The sequence below is a fragment of the Drosophila montana genome, unplaced genomic scaffold (assembly GCF_035044405.1).
Source record: "Drosophila montana isolate Dmon_TW-CO22-7 unplaced genomic scaffold, ASM3504440v1 contig_2496_1, whole genome shotgun sequence".
In the NCBI taxonomy this organism is placed as follows: domain Eukaryota; kingdom Metazoa; phylum Arthropoda; class Insecta; order Diptera; family Drosophilidae; genus Drosophila; species Drosophila montana.
In genome coordinates, this window is record NW_026997364.1 from 732837 (window position 1) to 754032 (window position 21196).

At 41.4% G+C, this 21196-nt stretch overlaps 1 protein-coding gene across 1 annotated transcript in view; it reads left to right on the top strand.

Moving 5' to 3' along the window:
- Positions 1 to 20213, top strand: part of ovo — a 34596-nt gene extending 14383 nt beyond the window's left edge. The window contains 7 exon segments of the mRNA XM_064682752.1: positions 12973 to 14550; positions 14689 to 15984; positions 16062 to 16112; positions 16115 to 16306; positions 16309 to 16532; positions 17562 to 18314; positions 19121 to 20213. Coding sequence (XP_064538822.1) covers positions 13602 to 14550; positions 14689 to 15984; positions 16062 to 16112; positions 16115 to 16306; positions 16309 to 16532; positions 17562 to 18314; positions 19121 to 19306 — 3651 coding nt within the window. The 5' untranslated portion in view covers positions 12973 to 13601 and the 3' untranslated portion in view covers positions 19307 to 20213.
- The last annotated feature ends 983 nt before the right edge of the window (positions 20214 to 21196 follow it).

The following is a 21196-nucleotide window of genomic DNA, read 5'->3' on the forward strand; positions in this document are numbered from 1 at the left end:
AACAACATCGATTTTTATATATGAATCAAAATGATTACATTAATAAATATCACAATATTTATTATAAATATAACTATCACAAAAATTAATTATTTCATTATGTCAAATTTGTTTATTTATTTATTAATATAATATTAATTAAAAAATTTTTATGTTAATAATATTGTTTTATTTATTAATATTATTTTATTTTATTCATATTATTTTATATCCATATTTTTATTAACGATAGTTTATTTTCGAAATATTTTATTTAGTTAATTTTGTTTTAAATCATTTTTTTTATTAACATTATTTTATTTATTTAAATTACTTTTTTATTTATTAATAATATTACTTTATTTTATTAACATTATTTTATTTTAAAATTATGTTATTTTATTTATATTTTATTTTCTAAATTATTTCATTTTAAAACTATTTTATTTAAATTAAAATCTTAATAGATTTTGGCATTTTGATTGTTATATATACAAATCGATGTATATATTTAAATGTGTGTCTGGCTGTAAGCCTTAAGAGGCAAGCACATATAACACACACTCACACACACACACACTTACACATGCACAGCAGCAGCCCGCCACACACATAAAGTAAAGATAAAATAAGAAAAAAAAAATCTACCGGTTTTCAAGGTTAGGCGCCGCTTTAACTGTATTAACAGCGGGCCGTAATCACAGCAGCCGCAGCCGCAGCAAAAGTTACGTCATAAATGAACAACACACACAGCGGCAACAACAACAACAACAGCAACAACAACAACAACAAAAACAAAAGACGGCGACAACTTTTGTTGCGCTTGTTGCGGTTTTGGCTCATTTCATTTGGAAGCTGATCAACAAAAAAAAAACAAAAACAAAAAAAAGCTCACAAACTGAAAACCAAACTGCAGGCAATAACAACAACAGCAACAATTTTACGCATAATTTCATATTTGTAACAAAATACAATGGCAAGCGAATGAGTGAGAGGGAGAGGGAGAGAGAGAGGGAACATCATTTATATGCAAAATGTTGTAAGTGGGAGTTTACTTAATACAAATTTGTAGCTGATTGTTGCTGCTGTTGTTGTTGTTGTTGTTGTTGTTGTTGTTGTTGCTGGGATGCTCAACTTGTTTTCCATTGATTTGTTGCTGCTGCTGCTGCTGGCAACAGCATTTAAAATGTGGGTCAAAACTGGTAGGTAGATCGGCAACAGCAACAAAAAGGGACGCCTGCATCATTTCATATGTTTACAGTTAAAAACAGCAACAACAACAGCAACAGCAACAACAACGCTGCAAATTGTCGTCCGTGTAGCAATAAATATTGAAGCAACAACGAAATAAAATGAAACGAAGCGTTGCTCATCAGCAGCAACGTCATCAGCAACATCATCATCATCAGCCTCATGATTGTCATTGTCAGCGGGCATCATCATAATTAAATTCTGCTAATTTTGCATGCACATATGCATATACACAAACACACACACACATACCTACACATATATAATATATACACATGTATATTTCGTATATGTATATATTGACACATATATGGCATAAAGGCTGATGCTGTAATCATCGCCTGTAACGGTTGAGAAGGTCAACCAGATGCGGTTTTCATTTCAACCAACCAAAAGCAACAACAACAACAACAACAACAATAACTTAACAACAACAACAACTGCTCAACAAAGCGGCCCGACTAACTGAAAAACCTGATTATCAATTAGGCAAGTGCATTAAATGGCACGAAATGTTGACCCAAAAAAAAAAAAAAAAATACTCTGTGCCCCTTTGCCCTGCACCCACGTCCATATGAGTCACACGCATCAAGAAATATTTATACATCTATCTATGCAGATCCTCTTCTATCTCTGGCTTGCCGTTGCATCCTTAAACATTGTTTGTCAATCAAACCTTTTGCACAATGTTTTGCTCCTCAATTCTTCTTTGTGCGGCATCCTTCAACGTTTTACTGTCCTTGCTCAAGCGCCAAAGTGGTTGTTAATCAAAACTAGTCTTCAATTCTTCTTTGTGCGGTGTCCTTAAACGTTTTGCTGGCAGTTTCCTTTCCGTGCACCAAAGAATTTTTGTAGCAAACCCTTTTAAATATGCATACTCCAAAAGTCTTGCCCTACTTATGCTCTCCTATTCCTCTTTGAGCGGCATCCTTTAACTTTTTCACTGGCAACACTTCATCGTGCCTGCTCGGGCATCAAAGTAGCAGTACATCAAAGCATCTTTTCATTTTTATACGCATACTCCAAATATTGCGCTAACTTTTTATGCTTTTCCGTTCTTATGTGTGTGGCGTTCTTGAACGTTTTACTGTCCCTGCTCCGGCGCGAACTTATTTCTGTATGAAAAGTACTCATTAACTCTTGTTGCTTCTTCACTTCTTCTTTGTGCGGCATGCTCAAATGTTCTACTGTCGTCTATCTTAAAATATCTCTGCTGTGACTCAGGCCCTATTACATCGTATCTCAATTACGTGAGCTGCTGTAATTTCCACACGCTATTTGGTTTCGAAAATCAATTAGAAATCAATGCTGTTACTCACTTGAAAATGTATTTCAAATTCGTTACGTTCTCGAGTTGTTTGTTATGCAAACGCAAAACAAAGTTTAGCTTTCAGTTTCACTTAAATTCTATACAAAATTATTGAGTCAGCTGCTTGACAGCTATTTTAAGCGCATCCACAAATACAGCTACAAAAGGGATCGAGGTCGTTGTAAACAAAACAAAACAAAACACAAAAAAAAAGTGCAACAAACTGTTTAACAAAGACGCGAAAATCAAAAACAAACAAATAAAACGGCCCGAAACTAAAGCCGAAACGAAACTTTTGTTTGGAATGGGCAAAGTTTTAACGCAATTGCGTTAAATAATTTGTTGCTCTTTTTCTTGTTGCTGTTGTTGCTGTAGTCGTTGCAGCTGAGCGAGGCGGCTGCTGCGCCTATGTGCCCCGTTGTAAATGTTAATGAGACAAGCACAAACGACAGTTCAGTTCTATGACTTGTGGGATAAGCCAATGGACTTGTATGCGCAATGCTCACAATTACAATATGCACTCAATACACATGCGAGGGCTGTTTGATCAACATCCGTCGGAGCGAAGATATTTTAGCAGCCAGTGAAACGTTTAAGGCTGATATATGAGAAAAAGAATAGGGCATTGAAATGATCCAATAGGTTTTATAGCTTACTTATAATATGTAGAAGGGGTGTTTCTCGGGTGAAATGTAAGCTCTGCAGCCGGTAAAACGTAAAACGTTTGAGAATGTCGCATAATGAAGAAATGAAAATGGTAAGCAACGGCGCCAGAGCAGGGGATGAGCAGCAAGTGAAACGTTTAAGAATGCTGCATAAAGAAAAGTAGCCAAAATAAGCGCTGTGAAAAATGCTACAGCTCATAATGTATAAGGCGAGGACATTCGCTTGAAGCCAGCCTTTAGCAGCCCAGTGAGAGTCATTTGCAAAAGCAGGCAGTGAAACGTTTAAGAAAGCTACATAAGAAACATGAAACATGTCAAACATGTGACAGCCTTTAATATACATCCAGCTAGCCTTTGGCCCTCTAGCTGGGAACATTTGCGAGAGCAGCCAGTTAAACATTTAAGAATGTCAAACAAAGCAGGCTTCTAAGACGTGGTCAATTGTTGGCAGGCTTGAATATGGAGTTCAATCGCCAGACATTTTACTGCTCATTGAGATTCACTGGAATTGGCCAAATGAGCCTCGTATATGGCGTATGGATAGACAATAGACTTGTAACGCGTATAGACGCTTATTGGCAGTAACAATTAGCACACACACACACACACACACACACACACACACATATTACCTTAGCTCAGACATTGTCACAGCGGCTCAATCAGTCTGTCAGTCGGTCGGTCGGTCGGTCAGTTTGTCAGTTGCGTCTCATTCAGTCGCACATTGTTTGCTTTTGCTTTTGCAGTTGCAGTTGCATTGTGTTTTAGTAGCTGTTTAGCATGCTTCTTTGTGCAACTCACACACACACACACACACACACATGTAGCAATTGTAATGGTTATTATTTAGTTTTTTTGCTGCTGCTGCTGCTGTTGTTGCCGTTTGCAACTAAATGGCAAACAGCAACAGTCATAAAATTTAGGTCAACGCATATAATATATTCATTCTAAAAGCGTCACTCAGTTGTGTGTTTGTATGTGTGTGTGCATTGGTCACTTTGAAGCGTGTCGAATTAGAAATATGTTGACAAACTCATTTACGTTTTGTTTGCGAGCTGCTGCTGTTGTTGTTGTTGTTGTTGTTGTTGTTGTTGTTGTTGTTGCTGTTGCCATTTTCTGTGCCTCATTGTTTGTGCAACGTGCCTAACGGAAATGCATTAACAATTGCAAAAGCCTTCAACGCAGATGAGCAACGCCTCAAGAATCAGTTAAAATAGTCGAATGCGAAAAAAACAACCTTCAATATGTTAATATTAGTATAACAGATGCTTAACAGACTAGGCAGCTGTTAGGTAAAAGCATGCCATAGCTGCTTTAAATATTTGTTAACATTTCTAAACTGGTATAACAGTTAATATAATTTTAACAGTTAACAGAAAACTAGTTACTTAAGGGTTGATTTAACAGCTGCTTAACATGCTATGCAGCTGTTAGGTAAAAGCTTGCCATAGCTGCTAGTAAAAGTTCAAATGGTTGTAAACATATTTTACTTTGTATAACAGTTTATTAACAGAAGCCTTGTTCCTTCTTTGTTGATTTAACAGCTTCTTAACATAGCCCGCAGCTGTTAGTAAAAGAATGCCAGGCTCGTTCAAATGCTCGTTAACATTTTTAAATTTATGAAACTGTTTAATAACATAAACCTAGTTTCTTACATGTTCATTTAACAGCTGATGCTTCTTATAAAAACGCGCTGTAACTTAACATAGAGAGTTACTGTTAGTAGGAGCGCGCGTAATTTTCTAAGAAAAATGCAAAGAAAACACAGCTTTCCACCTGTTCGATTCAAATAAGTAAGCTAAGAGATACCCTTTAATACAGAAAAGCAGAAGAATTAGACACAAAGTGTTTGAGTTGAGAAACGGAAAATCATAGAGAAGAAATAAACTCGATATAAACAACCTCAATTGAACTAAATAAATGCATATGCTACATAAGAGCTAAAGACCAGCAACAGGGTATGCGAAAAATAGCTTAATCGTTAGATAAATTAAAAGCCCGGCCACTTAATAAACAATGTAAACGAGTTAACGAGGCAAAATGAAACAGAGCAAGGTTAACATTGACATTAATACCGCAAAGAACAAAAAAATAGAAAAAAAAAAAATCATATATAAAAAAAAAAAATAGACAAACAAACAAACAAATTGAAGCACATAGCTAGAATACGGCGGCAAATGGAAAAAACTATAAATAAGAAAAAAATAGAAAAAAAAAAAAAGAAAAACAAGCAAGCAACTGTAATTAGCAGCTGCACAAAACGTAGCACATGTTGTTGTTGTTGTTGTTGTTTTTGTTGTAATTGTTGTTACTGTTGTTGTCGAGCATGTGGTTTGCAATTTAAGACGCGCTTTGAGCTTGAAAGCTGTCGGCAGCTAAGGCCTTAGATACTGGCAACAACTGCCAATCTGAAGCTGAATCTCAATTCTTCAAGCTGCAGTCTTCGTTGTCTCAGTGTCAAGTCGCCATCTGCAGCTTCGATCTATCAAAGCAATGGCATTTGGATGCTGTCGATAGCTCACACTCACTCACACACACACACACACACACACACACCTGCCTGTGTGTCTGTGTGCACATACGAGTATTTCAACTCGCATACGTTGCAATTTTGACCTTGAAAAGCTGCGGCGGCTGCGCAACAAAACAGTTAAGAGTTTGTGTAGGCTGTGCAGCAAAACAGCAGGGGGCGGGGGGGGGACGTTGGGGGGTGTGTATGTGTGTTGGGCTCGCTGCAAGGCTGCTGTGTCATTCAATTTGGAAATTACTGGGTTAATGTTGAGTTAAATGTTGTTTCAATTCTTTTTTTTTGTCTTCATAACTGAAAAACAAAAGACTTAGGCAACGAACTTGAAATGTACAATGTGCAATGTGCAGCAGGCTGAAGAAGAGAGAAAATGTACAGCTAAATGAATATGTTAATCAATAAATGCTGTTTGTTAACAGCTGTGTAACATAACATAACATAACAGATTTAAAAAGTGTGGCAGGCTTTTAATCAACAGCTGTTAATGCAAATGTTATGTTCCATAATTGCTAACAGTATGTCAATTGGCGCAGGCTTTCACTAACAGCTCTGTTTAACAGAACTGTTATGTTTTTTTTTTTGGAGCTTTACATTAAAACACATTCTAAAATGCATGAAACTTCAACTTCAACTTTTAATGTGGCAGGCCTTTGATACACATTTTAAAAATATGACATTGGGCAGCTGTAGTTTAACAGAATTAATTGCCATTATATGGCAATTAAGGCAGTTTGTGTGAAAGTACTGTTAATTGATTGGCCGAAACTGAGTAAAACAAACTAGAACTTAACATGATTTCATTTCATTTACAGCACTGTTAAGAGCAGCTTTAAACTCACTGTTATATTTTAACATAAATCTTGGCAGTAATTAATATGCGCAATTAACAGTGTTACATTAACAGGCGTTACCTTAAAATAGGTGTTATTAATTACATAGTCCCTGCGAAATGCCTGCGAATCGCGTCCAAAAATGAGGCGGCAACATTTTAAAGTAACAAATTGCAGCAAAATTATAAAGTTGCCAGAACAAGTAACGCGTCGGCATTTATAATGTATAATTTATAAACCTGACCAAAAAAATAAAAAATAAAAATGAAAAAGAGAACAAGAAACCAAGCGAAGAAAAAGACAACAAGATTAAACTTGACTTTGCTGATTTGAGGGCATCGATAAACTTAATTGCATGGCACTTAATGCATTTTAAAGTTTGCGCCCGAAACCTGAGAACAGAACGCCAGACTATATACATATGCGGGCATATACATATACCTATATATATGTATATATATACATATATGTTGGCACTAATAAAGACCTTGTGCGGCCCCTTTGGCCCTTAGAAATCGAACTATCAACAGCTGCCCCGAAACTCGAGCCCCGCAAAGAAGCACAAGAAGAAAAAACAACAGAGTCAACTTTAAGCTGGGGCGTTAGAGACAAATTCATTTAAACGCAGATCGCTTAGGCAATAAATTTATAGACTGCCCGCCGGCAGTTAGAAACCGAAGACCAAGCGCTTAAGCGCTGGGGCAAAAGGCAAAGCGTATCCTGATATCGCCCCTATGTTCCCTCTGACCCCTCTGTCCCCTCTGGGCCCTATGGCTGGCGCATTAGAATTGCTAAACGTCCGACAGAGGGTCGCATTTGCGCAGGATCGCGCTGGCAGCGCATTAGGTCATTTGGTCAGAAGGTAGAACCAAGCATAAGAAGAAGACAGACGAATGGCAAGAAAGCACCTGTTAGACTCCTGGCCACTTCCTTTTTACGTTCAAACGGATGCATTCATCAATTTGGCGGCCAAAACAGGAAGCCACAGACGCGAACCGCCTGTTTCTGCTCCTTATATTTTTTTTTTTTATTTTTTGGCAAATCATGCGCCCAGGCTTTGACAAGGGTCGAGCATCTGCCGCGGCCGGACAAAAGCTGGCACTCTTCCCCTTCTATTTTTTATTATTTGAAAAAACGCACTTGTCATGCCGCTAGCAAATCGGAGCGCGGAGATCGGAGAGCGGAGAGGGGGCTATCAGAACGCCAAATTGATTAGCTGTCGACTAATCGCTGACACTAGCTGCCTCTCGCTCACACTCAACGACCATAGACAATCGAGAATCGCGCCCTCTCTCTGTCCCACTCGGTTGGGCTGTCAACGCTGCGTGCTTTTCATGCTCTATTAAATAACTGGACAAGTGGGTGGGTATATACACATATATATATGTACATTTCGTTTTGGGTGTGCCTTATTGCCCCACAGTGCAGCCTCAAGACGGGGTCAGGGCCAAGTTGACATTGTTAATAGAGCGTTTATCGCTTGTGTAAGATGTGCAATTATTTCTTTAACTGAACCGACTAAAAGCTAGCTTTATCTGTTTCAACTGTTTCAGCCAGCCCACATAACTGAGCTTAACTCTAAGAGCTTGAGCCAGAAACTTTGGCATGTGTGCTCTTGAATGTGTTTGGCAATCAAATTTATTGCAAAGTCTGGCCTATTAGGCAAAAGAAGCTTGAAATCTTTAAATATTTTAAAAATATTTTAAATGAAAGTTCTCTTTTAAAATAATTGAAATTTCTCCTTGACTTGATTATTAACCAAAAATAAAGAAAAAAAGATTTAGGGCGGCATTTTTGTAGCCACAAATTCGAAAACCAACTCCTGAAACTCGGCTTCAATAACAGCTAGAGCTATGAAATTTGGTATATGCACTTTCGCATGCTTTTAAATAACATATTTATTTTAACTTTGTGCATTGGACACAAGACAGCGACATTATGAGCGAATACAAAAAATGACGCTATTCAAGCTAACCTCACTTTTAAGGCATACAATTGTTAAACATATGGCAACGCTGTGTACATTAACCCTGCCAACGATGCTTTTAACCCTTTTGGGTGACTCGATAAAGCGGCGACCCTTGAAGCAGCTCATGTTGTTTGTTTCTATGAATGTGAACGTGTGTGTGTGTGTGTGTGTGTGTGTGTGTGTGTGTGTGTGTGTGTGTGTGTGTGTGTGTGTGTGTGTGTGTGTGTGTGTGTGTGTGTGTGTGTGTGTGTGTGTGTGTGTATAGTTTATATATGGGCAGAGCCGCTTGGCGACGTGTTTGGCATTTGCAATGGCACACAGAACAGCACACCAAAACAACAACAACACAACAACAACATCAAGAGCTGTGCGATGCTTGGGCTAGGCATCGGGTGATAGATGGGACGCGTCGAGGAGTGTCGTCATCGTCGTGCATGCCGGGAATTTAACATGTGCTGTTAGCCAGAGAATGCGTTTGGAATTCGCCTCTACATAACAGCAACAACAAAAACAACAACAACTACAATAACAGTAACAATGGCATAAACAAAATCTCATCTCATACACCTACAAAACATTTCAATGTTGACTTTTTGTGCCGTTTTCCGTGGTCTTAAGAGCAACAGTTGAGGGGCAGTCGCGGGCTGCAGGCCAGCTGTTTGCGGTGGGCGTCGCGTAAATTACAAAAAAAAAAAAATTAACAACAAATAAAGCGACAAAAAAACACACTGAACGACACCCGCATAGATATAGAATAGAAGAAAGGAAAAAATAATACGTCGCTAGTCGCACTCTGCATACCCTAAACATAAGCTCAACAGCTCAACTTTCATGTTAAAAGCCATGCTAAATGAACATACAACAGTTACTGTTAACTAGCTGCATTAACAGCAATGCCAAACCGATAAGCTAACCAGGCTTCACAGCCAGACTGTTATATTAAGTGGGCTGCTAACCTTACTTAACTTCTAATCGGCATGCCAATTGGAAATGTATTTTTAAAAGAAATTTTAACTCAAGCTTAACAGAAGTTTTTGCTGTGTCAGTTATACAGTTAAATTACAGGCATGCTGTTAAAAGAAATTAAATTTGCATAGATAGATAAATCTGTTGCCAACTCTGTTGATTAGGTGTATAGCACCTCCCGCTGCAAAGAGCATGCAGAAATGTAAAAAGTCAAAAATAAAATGGAAACAAAACAAAAGGCGCAAAAAGTATTACAAATTCTGGGCAACAACTACGACGCTTTGTTATGCACATTAACATACGCATGCACACATACATACACGCACGCTCACACAAAACTACGGCACTATCGCTGTATTTGCTTTGATTTTGTGCGTGCATGTGGATTTGTACGTACACACATGTGTATGCATATACACGCACACATGCAAAGCTGTTTCGTTAAGACGCATTTTGCGCTAGACCAAAAGGGAAGAGGACACAACAAAATAGAAGAGAGAACAAGAATATCTTAAAAGTTCAAGCACACGCAACGGGCAAATACAAAAAAAACAAAAAAAAAATAAAGTAAAAACAAATCGCATGGAAATCAATTAATGTAAAGGATAAAACGTGCATTGAACTTTCGCCCAGCGAGAAAAACATAAGACTATTAAGTTTAGCTTAACTTAACTGTTAAAACTTACCGACACATGATAATGTTTGTATGTATGTATGTACACACGAACTTTCGTCAACTTTTGTTCTACTGCAGCAATGTTAAATTACGATTGTTGTTGTTGTTGGCGAGGTCAATGTTTCTGTTATTGTTGTTGTCGTTAAATTGAACAAAAAAAAAACCGCAACAAAAACAAAATTCGTTTCCTCATAGCAAACAAGCACAAACACTTTTTTCGCATTTCATTATGTGTAAAACGTATTTGTAATTATAAAGCATTTTTACAATTGCCTTGACCTTAACACAATAAAATTAATTACGGCAATTACAACAACTAAATTGAAAAACTGGAAAGGCATAGCCATTTTAACAGCTCGTTATGCAGCTGATCATGTTTAGTGTGTATGTGTGTATGTAGAACAGATTGCAGCTTACGGGCATGTTAAGTTAACAGAACACCAATAAGGTGAATATATGTATGTGTGTACATATGTATAGACAAGTGTACATATGGAATGGTGTATTGCTTTTCTCTGCTAGTGGGCCGCTGGGCGTGGCATGTGCATTTTAATGGCGGGCGTCTGCTATTAGCCCATTAATAAATAAATGGCAAAGCCAACATTTTACGCTCAATTTAAACCAAATGGTTGGCGGGGGGCCGCGGGGCGGACGCGAGGGCGGGACCAGTTGCAGTTGGCATACGAATTTAATTTTAAAAGCAAATTAATAGCATATAACCATAACAAAATGTGCGTTTAAATGTGCCAAAGCAGCCGCACAAAATAATCAATTATGTTAAATCACAATTGTCTGCGGCGAGCGGGCAGAAAAAAAAATTAACTTCAAATGTTAAACGGCTGCGCGCACGTTCAAGGCTACAGCCGCTGTTAACTGTGCAGCGGCGGCGCGCGCTGTTAAGTGGCATGCGACAGTTAGAATTTAGGCAGCCCCCGCCCCCCTGCCCATTGGCACGACTGACGGCCCTGACCGACAGGCAGAAAGCAACAGTAGCAGATGTGCTGTCAGTTCCGCTTTTGGCTCGTCAAAAGTGGCTGGAATTCTAGCCTTTTTTTAGCGTTTGATCATTTTTGATTCGCCTTAATTAAGAAAATATTGATTCTTCACTTTATCTTTAAGCAAACTAGCACATTTTTTGTTCTGCTTTTTTTTTTTAATAAAATATTTTCTAACCACTCTTCACTGAAAAACTAGCTTTTTTTCTTGCTTCTCAGCACTGAGCAGCAGCTGTGTGCGTGTTGGGCATTGAAAATAACACACACACACAACAGCCACTGTTACCATATGTAATTATTGGTACTGCGCGTTTTGCATGCAATTAAATGCGCATATGTCTGCGTGTGTGTAATTATGAAGGGCTAACAACAACAACGCCCACGCACAGAAAACTTGTTCATTGACAAATGCCGCTGCATTACATCAAACACGCACACACACATACACAAAGCAATTGCAAAAAGCCTTGATCTTGATCGCATGAACGTAACAAGCACATAACACACACACACACACACGCACACACTTGTAGAACGACGGCCGCCAACAGCAAAAGCAGCGACGTCGACACCAACTTGATTGCCATTGCAATGGGAATGGGGCTGACTGTTTTAGTTGTTGTAATGGTTGTTGCTATTATTTATTGCACTTGATTTGATTTGATTCGATTTACAGCCAAGACTAGTTTTTCTTTTTCGTGTTTGGCAACCTTGTCTTTGCCCGTTTTGACGACGCGTCGACTTCGAGGGCGACTGCACCGGCGCCTCGCACTTGCACTTGCTCTTCACACTCGCGTTTAATTAAAATAAAAACTCTTCACTATATTTACAATGCCCGCGTTGGCGTTCACTTAATGCATTTTATTCAATTGTAATTTGTTGAACTTGCAAATGAAACAAATTAAGTTATTTTTATGGACGCACTGCAAAGCTGCGTATTTGCCTTTGCTTCTTACTTTTTCTAGAAGGGGAAGACGTAGAGAACAACACATATACATATGTACATACATTCATATATTTGCAGGTGCGTGTGTGTGTAGGTGGTAAAGCGTAGGCAAATTTTTTCAACGCACTGGCAACTCTTTGCAATTACAGTTATGCGTTTGTTTTCTTATGAAATCCAAATGAACAGAAAAAATATAGAGCAGGCACACACACACACACACACACTCAAGTGACAAAATTGTTGCGAACAAAAGTACAGTGGACGCTCGCAAATAAAACTCTTCCGGTTGGTGTCTTATTCCATAAATGTCTTATATTCAAAAATGGCATTTTGTTATTGCAAAAATAACAACTTAACAACTGCAATATAACATAGTATAAATTAAGTAATTAATGCAATTGATCAATTTCAATGGCCAATTCTTGCAGCTCTCTATTTCGAGCGTTCACTGTAATAGGATGATCTTGGCGACAGAATTGTTTTTTATTTTTCGGTTTTCGTGCATTTCTTGTGAATATGAATATGTGAAGGAGAAAGAAGGAGATGCGCTTACAGTTAGCAAACGATCGTCGTGGCGATTGCACGGTTAATTCTTGTCGCTTGTCTTTCGATATTGATTTCGGTTTCGATTTCGTTGTTATTTAATTATTTAAGTTTCGTTTTTTCCCTTTCGCTCGGTTTCGGGCAACTGCCGTTGTACATTTATAACGTAACGAATGTAAAACTCATGATGAGCATGCAGCACTAATACATACATATATACATACATGAATATTTATGCTTATAGATATATAATAAATCATTTTAATTGCGCATTTGACTAATTACATTTTTTTTTTTATTATTTTGTTATTTGCAGAAAATACCAGCTGTTTAACGCCAGCAGAATTGTTGCAGCGTTTAAGCTGCAACAGCAGCAACAGCTCCACAGCAGAAATCTCCACCACCACCAACAACATTAACAGATCACCAACACCCACACCCACACCCATACCCATACCCCCCGCAACAGCTACAAAAGACTGCGACGAGAATTCGTTAACAGCAGAAGAAGAGGAGGCAGAAGCAACAACAACAACAACAACAACAATTACAAGCAGCATACCAAAAGAAAACGAACACAGCCCAAAGCAGCAGCCACCGCCGTCGCCAGCGACTGCGCCGCACGCCAACAGCGACGCCGAAGAGGAAGCTGATGCTGAAGCTGACGCCGACGTTGACGTTGACGTTGGCCTTGAGGCGCCAAAGCCGCGTTATTACGGCGCAGGCGTTGTTCTAACGCAGGCGCAGCGCAAGGAATATCCGCTCGAGCGCAACATCAAAGATAAGACGCAACACGTTGACGTAGACGTTGACGTCGACAGCGGCAGCAATAACGAGAGTAGCAGCAGCAGCGACGCCGACGACGACGACGACTCCGACGACGGCTGCAAATTGATTGTTGACGAAAAACCGCTGCTGCCCGTCGATCAGCCGCTGTCGCTGCGCATGCGCAGCACACCGCCCAGCGCCGATCAGAGACCAAGTCCGCCGCCGCCGCGTGTACCCGCCGTACGCTGCAGCGTTATACAGCGCGCACCGCAGGCGCCCGCACAAGAGCAGCAGCGCGAGAGCAGCGAACCGTTATACCAGCAACAGCTGCAGCAGCAGCAGCAGCGCGAACGCCAACTGTTATACCAGCGCACGCTCGACCTCGAACAGCTGGGCCCAGAGCAACAGGAGCCGATCGACTATCACGTGCCGAAGCGACGCAGCGCCAGCTACGACAGCGACGAGGAGCTCAACGCACGACGCCTGCAGCGCGAGCGACGCGTGCGCGAGGCTCGTCGACGCAGCAGCTATTTGGCAGCGCGCGTGCTGCAGCTTAATCCGCGCCTGGTGCGCAGTCTGCCCGGCATCTTGGCAGCGGCCGCGGGTCACGGACGCAGCAGCAGCAGCAATTCCGGCCAGGGTTTTCAGACGAGCAACAGCTTCGGCGGCGGCAATCAGAACGCCGGCAGCGCTGGTACGCCCGGCAGCGGCGGCGGCGGCGGCAGCAGCAGCGGCGGCAGCGGCGGCGGCAGCAGTAGCTTTGGCAGCGGCGCCGGCGGCGGTGGCATGGGCGGCGGCCGTGACGGACGCGGCAATTACGGACCAAATTCACCGCCCAGCGGCGCTCTGCCGCCCTTCTACGAGAGCCTCAAGAGCGGCCAAACCGGCGACGCTCAGGCGACCACGCCCACAACGGGCGCCCATCACGGCCAGCTGCTGCACAGCAACTCGCAGTTTCTCATACAGAACGCGGCGGCAGCGGCATACCTAATGTCCGGCCAGCAGTATAACTGTAATGGCGGAGCAGGAGGAGGAGGAGGAGGAGGGGGCAACGGAGGAGGAGGAGGGGTTAACGGAGGAGTCGGAGGAGTTGGTGGTGGAGCTGGAGCTGCTGTTGGCCTCGATGGTAATAACATATTGAACTTTGCGAATAATCTGGGCCACAGCAATTATAATGATATCAATTCCAATTCCAATTCCAAATTCCATAATTTACATTCCAACGGAACTGTGGGTCATCCCTTCTATGGCGGCAATCCCTCAGCCTACGGCATCATACTGAAAGATGAGCCCGATATTGAGTACGATGAGGCCAAAATAGATATTGGCACATTTGCCCAGAATATAATACAGGCCACCATGGGCGTTGGCAGCGGCGTTGGCAGCGCTGCTGCTGTCGCTGCTGCTGCTGCTGCTGGGGGCAACGGCAGCAATTTCTCTGCCAGCGCGTATGAGGACGCGATAATGTCCGATCTGGCCGCCAGCAGCGCAGCGCAGTGCCCAAACGGCGCCGTCGATCCTCTACAATTTACGGCCACATTGATGCTCAGCTCACAGACGGATCATCTGCTCGAGCAGCTGTCGGACGCCGTGGATCTCAGTTCGTTTCTGCAGCGCAGCTGCGTCGACGTCGACGACGAGGACGAGCACTCGACCAACAATAACAGTCCGGCACATCAGCGGCAGGACTTTGAGCTGGTGTCGACGCCGTCGCTGACGCCGGACTCGGACGCCGTCTCGGTGACGCCGCACGCGGCAGCGCAGCTGGATGCGCTGCACGAGAATCTGCTGACGCAGCTGACCAACAATATGACGCGCAGCAGCAGCAACAGCAGCAACAACAACAACAACAATGTTTATGGCGCTGCCCCGCAACATGTTGCCAATGCACAGCAGCATTTGCAGCAACATGTTGTCAATGCGCAGCAGCAGCAGCAGCAACATTTGCAGCAGCCGCCGCCCTCGTATCAGCATGCGACGCGCAACTTGTTGCAAATGCAGCAGCAACACAACAGTAACAACAACAACAACAACAATAACAACGGCTACCATCAGCAGCAGCTGGCACAGCAGCAACAACAATTGCTGCAGCAGCAACATCACACGCATCATCAACAGCAACAACAACAGCAACAGCAGCAACATTTCCATCAGCAACACAATATCTATGCACATCAGCAACATCATGCACAGCAGCAGCAGCAGCAGCAACATCACTTCCATCAGCAACAGCAACATCATACGCATCACGCGCAACAACATGCGCACCAGCAACACCAGCAACATCAGCAGCAGCACCAACAGCAGCAGCAGCAGCAACATCAGCAGCAGCAGCAGCACCAACAGCAACATCATCATCACAACGACAACAGCAACTTGTCGCTGCCATCGCCAACAACAGCTGCTGCTGCCGCTGCCGCAGCGGCCGCCGCTGTCGCCGCCTTGCGCCCCATGTCCAGCAGCAGCAGCAGCAGCTCGAACCTGCTCGATGCAAACACGGCAGCGGCTGCTGCTGCCGCCCTGCTCGACACGAAGCCGCTGATACAAAGCGTAAGTGCCCTAAATATACTAAAGCCCATCAAATGCAGCAGCGAGCCGCCAGCTGAGCTGGTGGACACAGCTCCGCTCACCTACATGCTGCTCAACAGCCACAACAGCCACAACAGCAACAACAGCAACAACAGCAACAACAGCAACAACATCAACAGTTACAGCAATTGCAACAGCAACAGCAGCAATTTTAGCCAAAGCACACATTTTAACAGCCACATTAACAGCAATAGCAAACATAACATTAACAGCAGCTGCAAAAATAACATTAACAGCAGCAGCAGCAACAACAACAACAACAACAACAACAACAACAACAAGAACAGCAGCGGCAACGGCACAAAGCTGGGCGGACGCGCCAAGGCTAAGGCCTATGGCTCCACTGTGGTCACATTTGTCTCGACGGTGAAGCCATCGCCGGAGGTGCCCGCCCAGCGTCACGTTCATCGCACCACGTTGCGCTCGCTGGCCTGTGCGGCGGCTGCGACGGCAGCGGGCCTGTTGCCCCCATCTCCGACCATTTCGGTGCTCAATGAGAGCAAAATGCTACAGCGGCGGGTAAGGGCCGGTGCCACAGCGGTCCCCCTAAATGTCTGTGTGTGTTACCCCTCTCCCAACTTCTCTCCCTCTCTCGCTCTGCCTCTCTCCCTGTCTCCTTTGTTGTCTCTCACCACGCCCACTTGCTCCCTCTGTGTGTCTTGTATTGTCCCCGTTTAGGCTTTTGCATTTGACTATTCTTTTCATTTTGTCACGTTTCACAACACTGAATCCCTTAATTCCTGTTCATGAACACTACTCGAAAGTAGTTCGGAAAAAAATGAATTGAAATTCCACCCGAATGTGTGAAAAAGTCGTGGAAAACGATTATGTGAAACAAAACTCTTTTGTTCACCCTTCGATCGGCTGCAAACGAATTTGTTTAAGATTTTTGTAAAAATTTATTTGTGACGCCTTTCAAACTTTTCCACTTCAAATCTTTTAGTAAACATTTATTTGTGACGTGCTTCACACTATTCGCAAAATCCACTTCTGGGGGGCAAAAGGTAAAGTTTTGGGCTACTTTCAAAATATTCAAATCAAAATTCACTTGAGACGAATTTCACACTTTTCGCACAATCCACACCTCATCGTGGGAAAGTTCGGGTCAAAGTTTGCTTCTTCCGATTGACTTTTAAATTATACTCAAGGCTCTACAGAAGAGCTTGATGAAAAATGTGCTTTAGTGGTTTTGGGCAATTCCACTCGTAGCCGTGGAAAATGGTCGGAAACTCTACCCTGAACGTTTTTAATGCATTCGTGACGTTTTCTTTAAACATTTTAATAGTGGGTTTGTTTTGAATATTTTTTTATAATATTGCAATGACTTTTCAGGCCAATTTGTCAGACTGCCCCCTTCCTCCCCCGTTCCCCCCCTGTAACTGCCCCTTTAAGGCTCAACATGTTGTCAATTGTTATGTGTTGTGCTGTGTTGTTCCTTTTGCTCTGTTTTGTGCTGTCTCTTAAATGTATTTGAAATTGATTTTTTGTCAGCTGTATTTGAACGCGATTTACTCAATTTGATCCCAATTTTGACTTTCATCCCTTTAGCTGGGCCTGCCGCCGGACTTGCAGCTGGAGTTCGTGAACGGCGGGCATGGCATCAAGAATCCGCTGGCCGTGGAGAATACGCACGGAGGCCATCATCACCACCGCATACGCAACATGGATTGCATCGATGATCTCAAGCATGGCCATCCGTCCCAGCAGCAGCAGCAGCAGCAGCAACAGCTGCAACAGCAGCAGCAGCAGCAACAGTTGCAGCAGCACTCGCCGCAGCTGCAGCAGCAGCATTCGCCGCAGCAACAGACGCTGCAGCAGGCGCAGCACTTGTCGCTCAGCCAGCAGCACAACGGCGGCGGCGGCGGCGGCAACAGCTTGGCCAGCATCAGCAACAGTCGCAGCAGCCACAACAACAACAATAACAACAACTGCAGCAGCAGCGTCAGCAGCAACAGCAGCAATCAAGGCGACTCGCTGTGCCCCAGCAACAACAGCGGAGCGGAGGACGCCAACAACAAGTTCGTCTGCCGCGTCTGCATGAAGACGTTCTCGCTGCAGCGTCTGCTCAATCGGCACATGAAGTGCCACTCGGACATCAAGCGCTATTTGTGCACCTTCTGTGGCAAGGGCTTCAACGACACCTTCGACCTGAAGCGCCACACGCGCACCCACACGGGCGTTCGTCCCTACAAGTGCAACCTGTGCGAGAAGAGCTTCACGCAGCGCTGCTCCCTCGAGTCGCATTGCCAGAAGGTGCACAGTGTCCAGCATCAGTATGCCTACAAGGAGCGACGCGCCAAGGTGAGTCACGAGCTAGTGAATCATCACTGAAATATCATGCCTATTTTAAGCTATGCTGAACATATTTTAGATTCTAGATAAATTGATTTGGATATGAGCTAAAGTATCTGGGATTTTAGAAGAACAGCGCTTTGTATTTGGTATTCGTATAAAACGTTAACAAATGCGGCTTTAACAGAGCCTGGATAAATTAGTTTGAAACCAGTTCCAGCATGGCTTAGAACTAGTTCATAAAATATTCACAATTATTCAGGTGTAGAGAACCAAAAATAATAGGAAAAGGTCGAATGTTGTAATTCACAAGCAGTTTAGGGTCTGTTTGAAATCATATTCGGCACGACTTGGAACTAGTTCATAAAATATTCACAATTATTCAGGTGTACAGAACCACAAAACTGTATAAATACATAGGAAAAGGTTGAATGATGTGATTCGCAAGTATTTCAGGCCGGGATAAAAAATCAGATATGTTTATTTGAAACCAGTTCCGTCAAAGCTTGGAACTAGTTCATAAATATTCAAGTGTAATGAACCAGAAGAAAGGAAATGGTTGAATGATGTGATTCGCAAGTATTTCAGGCCAAGTAAAACAAAGAAAAAAGCTGGTTTGAACCCAGTTACGACAAAACTTGGAACTAGTTCATAAAACATTCATTAAAATTCAGGTATAAGGCACCAGAAGAAAGGAAAAGGTTGAATGAAATGATTCACAAGCAGTTCAGGTCAAATAAAACGAACTTTCAAAATTGTCAAACTGCTTTGCATAGAGAACTCTAATTGAAGCTTTTCTTCATCTCCGTTTCTAGATGTACGTATGCGAGGAGTGCGGTCACACCACCTGCGAACCGGAGGTGCACTATCTGCATCTGAAGGACAATCATCCGTTCTCGCCGGCGCTGCTGAAGTTCTACGACAAGCGTCACTTCAAGTTCACCAATTCGCAGTTTGCGAACAATTTGCTCGGCCAGCTGCCGATGCCGGTGCATAACTAAAACTGGAAACTAGCTATAGAAAAGCCGTAGATTAAGCCTAAACAAACTAACTAAAACAAACAAACAAACAGAAACTAACTGAATTAATCTAACGTTAATGCAAATTCAACTTTAAGCTGAAGTTTTATGAAAACTGCCCCCACGAAAATGGCGAGATTATGTTTTGTACATGTATAATCATATCAGATATCATATATAGTTATATCGTATACAGATATATGCATCTACATATTGATATGCATTGATTACTAGCTATGTAAGCGAAAAACGAAAAACATTTTACATTTAGTTTAGCTCAAGAATTTCAAATCAAAAACACGTTTTTTCGCTCGCCCTTAACACTTTGCTGTGCAAACAAAAAAAACAAAACACGAAAAACAAAAATGGAAGAAAAAAAAAAAAACTAAAATCGATAACAAAAACATTTTGAAATATTTCATTTCGTTTGATATTGAGAAAAGCAAGAAAAGAAGGAAAAACTTGTTAGCTCTTACGGTTTTTTTTTTTTTTGCTGGGCAAGTCCCAAAACTAATTTTATGCGCTTAGTCAAAGTTTTTTTTTTCTTTTTTTATGTATTCAAAACCAATTTTTTTTTGTTTCGGAACCACTTTTTGTAGTTCTTTAGGCTAAGCTTAGTTTTAAAATGCTTTAAGCAAAACAAAAAAAAAGGTAACAAGAAGAAAAACAAATGAATTATCGATTTAGTTATCGATTTAGTTATCGATTTAGTTATCGATTTAGTTATCGGTTTAGTTATCGTTTCTTGAAAACACAAAAACTCATTCGCTGTTTTTAGCTAAATGAACAAGCTGCAAAAACTCTTGCATTTATTTACAACAAACAAATGATTTACAAATTAGAAGAAGAGCAGTTAGAAGAAGCAGAGCGGATAGAAGAAGAAGAAGAAGTAGAAGAGGAAGAAGAAGAGTTACTAACACTTAAGCTAAAATTAACATTGTACTGTATTTATTTAATTCGAATTTTTGAACAAACGCATCAAAATTCATTGTAAAGAGGCATTAAAAAAAAAAAAGAAACAAGAACAAAAACAAACAAAAAAAAAAACGAAATGAAATGTAAGCAAATTTAATTAGTTAAGCAGCCTAATTAAGTTGAATTAATTAAATAACTAATTAAGAGATATGCTAAATTATGCTGTTCATAAATGAAGTCAAAGCACACAAACAAAACACGAAAAACACATTTATGTAATATATTTTAATTATTATGTATTTATAAGGCGCGCACACACACACACACACACACACACACACACACACATACGCAACCGAACGCACACAATTAATTGAATTTAGTTTAATTTCTTTAGAATTTTACTAGATTTTTTTTTCGATTAATAATAATTTAAAAAAAAGCTGAAGCAACCACCAATTTGTACTGAGAACATAAAAACAATAATAATCATAATATTAATAATAATAATCGTAATAATTATGTGGCAAGCATTTAAGTTGAAATTTTCACACACACACACACACACACACACACACGTATATATACGTATATTTATATATAGTTCTTATGGGCCTTACTTTGTTTGTGAACAGCATTTTGTGCAGCTGAAGCAACATTATCTTAATATATATTTTTTTTTATTAATTTTATTTGTAGAAGTTTTCGCTTAGTTCTCCCCACACACACACACACACACACACACACACACACAGCATACACTCTCGCATACACACAGTTTGCTTATAAGTAAAATTATAAAAGTTTTTTTTTTTGCATAGTTTTTTAAGCAACAACGGGTTATTTGTGCAATCGCTTGGTGTTGGTATTAAAAAAAAAAAAAAGAAAAGAAAAGACAACTTAACTTTAGTTCGTATTTAGGAGCTTTGTTGCTGCTGCTCACGGGCGCTGCGCCAC